Below are 5,241 nucleotides of genomic sequence, written 5' to 3'. Positions count from 1 at the left end.
GTTTGATTAGGGAGTGTTCTCTAATACTAATGGCAAGGGGCTCCATAGCGACCACAAAAAGCAGAGGACTAAGGGGGCAACCCTGACGGGTTCCCCGATGCAGTAGAAAGGGCTCTGACTTGTCCTGGTTTGTGAGGACAGAGGCAGATGGTTGAGCATACATTGTTTTGATCCATGACACAAATTTACTACCAAACCCAAATTCCTCAAGTACAGTCAGAATGTAAGGCCATTTCAATTGGTCAAATGCCTTTTCAGCATCCAGGCAAAGAACAGCTCCCTTAAACTTACTGTCAAATTTATGATACATAATGTTCATTAACCGTCTGATATTAAAAAATGAAAACCTTTAGGGACAAAGCCCGTTTGGTCCGGATGAACAATAGAAGAGATATGTTTATTTAGCCTATTTGCCAGTACTATAGCGAATATTTTAATGTCAGAATTCAATAATGAAATAGGACGACATGATGAAAGCTCTGTCTCCTCCCTGCCTTCTTTATGTAGTAATGTTATATTAGCTTCAGACATAGTAGGGGAAATTTTCCTGAGTCCAGAGAGTGAACGAACATCCTCTGGAGGAGAGGAGTAATCTTCTGGGCTTATCTTTTATAGAGCTCAGTTCCAGAACCATCTGGTCCTGGGGCTTTGGCATTGGGAAATGATTTGATTACATCAACAATCTCTTCCACAGTGATGTCTGCGTTGAGAGCCTCTTCACTCATCTGTGGGAGATTTAGATCTTTAAGCCAGTTTGAGATATTTCCTTTTGCTTTGGACATGTATAGTTGTTCATAATATTCCTTAAATGAGTCATTTATGTTTCTTGGTTCAATTATAATTTTTCCTGCCTTGGACTTAATTTTATGTATTGCCCTGTTGGCCTGCAAGCCAGCAGTTTCTGGGGCTCATCACTCAGCTCAAAGTGCTTCTGCTTAATTTTAAACATCTGATCAAGCTTTCACGGTGTCCGTAGTTCCCCAGATAAGCTCGCCGAACAAGCGCGTGCTTTCTCAGTGCTCATCACGAGCACGCGCGTATTGTATTGCTTCTACAATCCTGACTGGATATCAGTTCTTTATCTATTGGAAAAAGTCTGTAATTATTTACCGTTTCAATGAAAATGCGTCTAAACGTTTTCTTTAGGTAAATATTAGGATTTCATTCCCTTACATCTAAATATTGCTTCATATTTGTACCTGGACGTATTGAGCCTCCAGCTGTTCATCCGCTTCTTGAACCTGCAGTCTGGCGTGTAAACACTGCTGCAGCACCGTCCGAGCCAGTCCGCCGCCTTTTTCTGCCATTTTTCACCTTCTTTTACTTGTCAGATCTCAGAGTAGAAAACTGAGGGCACACTCTTCTTCTTTTTCTTCTTCTTCTTCCTCCGCCTTAGATTTTAACGGCAGCTTGCATCCATTATTGTTGCACTACTGCCATCTGTTGGATGCTAATACTTATTCCTCAGATTCTCCTAATGAGCCCGGTACTTAAAAAAACAAAACAAAACAAAATAGCTTCCCTTTTCCTTCATTACTATTTAACTGAGCAACCACATTCTCAAATTTCAATTCCCTTTTAAAACTCATTTCCATATTCAGTAATCTTCTGTGATTCACATATGATTCACATTCACATACAGCTAACAAAAACATGTTCCATCGTTTCTACAGTATCACACCAACTACATAAACCAGTAAGATGTTTCCCCATCTTAAAGAGTTCCACTTAAAAAACTGTGCCTGGTTCTTATTCTCTTATAGTTATCTCCTCCCTCCTGTTTATTCCTCTAATCCTTATGACAACAATTGTTTTTTGTATCCTATACAAATGCCTTCAATTTATTTCATTATCCCACCTAATATTCCATAACGTCTTACTTTCTCTCCAAACTACACTATTATGGGGTTCCATTTTTGTCAAAAATAAGTAGAAGTCATATGTGTAGATGCTGTTGGTCTATGTCGATGCTATGTGACTTTGGTTGATGTCTATGGTCTTAGTGCTTTATGGATATGTTGCTGTTGCATGTAGATATTGCATATGTAGGTGATGCAATGTTAGATATTGCATATCTATGCTGTATATGTGTTTTCTGCATATGTCTATGTTGCATATGTGTTCATTGTATATGTACATGTTTCATATGTTATGTCTCTAGCTGCATCGTGATTATTGCTCACTGTCATCTTGTCAATTCATCTGCAGTAAAGCAGCAAACCCTTTGCAGTTGTTTTTTTATGTAACTTCTGTGATTGGTCAATGTCGTTGGTCCATGCTGTTTGTTCCGATTAGAGGTCTTGAAATTATTGGTTTGAGGAGGCAATCTGTCTTTAAGGCTGTCCAAAGCGATATTAAAATATCCCCCATCACTATCAATGCATTTGAATAAACAGAAAGAAAGTGTGAGAGAATGGACTCTAAGGCAGTAAGCAATATATCATTATCACATTTTAAATGATATCCATATAAATTGACTAGCAAGATTATAGTCTCACCGACGTCAATAATTAAAATTAAAAAATGACCTTTGGGATCACCCTCAGAGTGTAATACCAGTAATAATATCAGTACCAGCAGCTCTTTCTGAGCCATGTGAAAACCAAATGTCATTGCCCCATTGAGCTTTTCATAACTGTACGTCATCCTTAACAGTGCCTCCTGGAAAAAAGAAAAATCAGGTTTTTGCTGCTTTGCAAATAAAAATAAAGCTTTGCGTTTTATATTCTGTCTCAACCCCCTGGCATTAAGAGAAAAAAATGAAAATGACAATGTAACAAAAGTACAAAGAACAAGTACTATAAAACGTAGGGAAATTAGAGAACTAGAAGTACTAGAGAAATGTAAGGGCAAATCACTATCCCTTAATAAATGAAAGCACTAAGATTCTATAACTTAGTGTTAAACAATAACTTAGTGTTCTAAAACCCCAATGACTAAAGTAACAAGCAATAGTCCATATTGAATCACCTCAAAGTTAGGTCTTCAGAAGGCCTCAGTAAATTGCTTGGAGAAAAAGGAACTGAGTGTGGAATACAATGTGAGGTAATCAGTCCACACAGAGCAATGAAAGAAACGTGTATATTGTCAGAGTGAATCATCAAGTTGACATCTCAGAAGAAGTCGACTGAAGTTTAGGTATGGGAAGTCACATCAGCAGAGGATATATCCAGAAGGAAGCGATCAGGCTGCTCCAAACGTACCTCCTTTCCATTATTAAGAGAATAAAAAATCATTAAGTTCTGGCTCGTTATATTCTCTTGTGCTCCCAGATTCAATGATTCCATGCGTGGAAACAAACGCCACACAGAGTTAAAAATCAGAGCTCCGCGTCATGCATTTTCAGTATTCCATCATTTAAAAATATAAAATCCCATCGACAACACACACTTCAAACATACTAAAACAGACATTCATTTACCTGAGATAAGTAGAAAAGAAGAAGAAAGAAAGACAGGAAAAAGGCAAAAAACATGTTTGTTGGAGATTGCCATGCGGGTGCAAATAGCAAATCTGATTCATTTTATTCAAAAGGGTGTTTTCTTTGTTTTAATTTATGCAATTATGCGATTAAGGCATGTTGTTCTCCTTGTATGGATAGACCCGGTTTCAAATTACTCAGTTTGGGCAATTTTATTACCGTCTGAGACCTGTTTCATTTCAGGCTACGGTGCTTCTCTGTCTAGACAAGGGAGACCAAAGGTTATTTCAAACAAGAATCTATCATGTATGTTTTGAAGCCTGGAGTTTCTCAAGTTCTCCAATTGAATGAAAGATTCTTGTTTTTAACCAGAGTTCACCAAAACGTTATCTTGTTTTATTGCCTTACCGAGCAGCCATCCAAACACAGGTCTTTGCAATAAAAGTTTTGTTACCATTGCTTCAAATGTGGACAAAGTGGGCATCTATCACGTGGGTGTAGATTTGTTAAAAACACATCAGATAGGCCCGGAGAAGCAGATATGTCTGTGAGCAGTGTGACATCTGTACAGGAGATGACAAAAAGGAAAGTGACCAAACAGAAAATGGACACAAGCTTACCACTGACATCACACACCATTCAGAACCTAAGTGTATGGAAGGAATGAGACACGCAGCACCTGAGTGGAATGAGAGTGTTAGTATCAACCTCCTCTCTCCATCACAAAGAGACAAACTGCTCAACTTGATTGGAAAGAAGTGTACCATCATCTGCCTGCTGGATGGGGTGGAAACCAGAGCTCTATGGGATACTGGATCACAGGTCTGCCTCATGAGTGAGAAGTGGAGAAAGCAGAATCCCCCCCATGTTACTATCAGAAGCCTCACTGAAATTATTGGACCTGGAATATTGGATGGAAGAGCAGTAAATAAGACACCAATCCCTTTTATTGGCTGGGTTGAGGTCAAATTTAAATTACCATCAGCGAGTCAAACACAGCTAGAGCTCTGGGTGCCAGTTGTAGTTGCTAAAGAGAATGCGGTGGGAGAAGAACCAATCATTGGTTACAATGTGATTGAATACCTATTGAGAATGGGTGTAGATCCTACCCCCATCATTACAGAAGCTGTTAGTACAGCATTTTCTATTGAAAATAGGAAGGCAGAGGTATTTCTAAAAGTCATGAGAAATATGAATGGGGATCAGGGCATTAGTACTGTTAAAGCATCAAGAGAGAACCTCATTATTCCAGATGAGGCCAGATGAGGATGGTGAAGTGCAGTACACGAGCTGGTCCGCTCGCAGGTCAGCAAGGAGTCCTGTTTGAACCTCTGTCACAGTCGCAGCTACCAGAAGGACTAAGGGTTAAAGAAGGAATAGTGTGCCTACAGCAGAGTTCCTGGTCCTGCTTCAGAATCCCAGTGAACAATGATACTGCTCATGACATTATTTTACCCTCCAAAAGTAAAGTAGGTCAAATCCAAGCAGTAAAAGCAATGTATGTGGCACCAATGGAATCAACAGAAGTAAATGAAATAGACATCAAATTTCAGTTGTAAAAAGGGAACTCCAATGGAATCAGAGAGCAAAGGGGAAGAAAAGGAGAACCAAAGCAGGGCTGGAAGTGAAGATCGTTGGGATCCACCAGTTCCCATCAGCCACCTTTCCCCAGCACAACAGCAGTTGGTGAAACAACTACTTCGAGAGGAGTGTGCAGCCTTCTCTCATGATGATTATGATGTTGGAACCATCCCCTCACTGCAGCTCAAAATCCGATTACAAGATCCCACACCAGTGACCAGAACATATATATCTGTTCC

General features: G+C 39.5%; 1 protein-coding gene across 1 annotated transcript in view; it reads right to left on the bottom strand.

Moving 5' to 3' along the window:
* Positions 1-1,403, bottom strand: part of dtd2 (D-aminoacyl-tRNA deacylase 2) — a 7,692-nt gene extending 6,289 nt beyond the window's left edge. Inside the window, exon 1 of the mRNA XM_008398630.2 lies at positions 1,200-1,403. Coding sequence (XP_008396852.1) covers positions 1,200-1,307 — 108 coding nt within the window. The 5' untranslated portion in view covers positions 1,308-1,403. The remainder of the gene's footprint in view (positions 1-1,199) is intronic.
* Positions 1,404-5,241: the final 3,838 nt, after the last annotated feature.

The sequence above is a fragment of the Poecilia reticulata genome, linkage group LG22 (genome assembly GCF_000633615.1).
Source record: "Poecilia reticulata strain Guanapo linkage group LG22, Guppy_female_1.0+MT, whole genome shotgun sequence".
In the NCBI taxonomy this organism is placed as follows: Eukaryota; Metazoa; Chordata; class Actinopteri; order Cyprinodontiformes; family Poeciliidae; genus Poecilia; species Poecilia reticulata.
The sequence above is the reverse complement of the archived record's forward strand: the minus strand, read 5'-3'. Positions and strand labels throughout refer to the sequence as shown.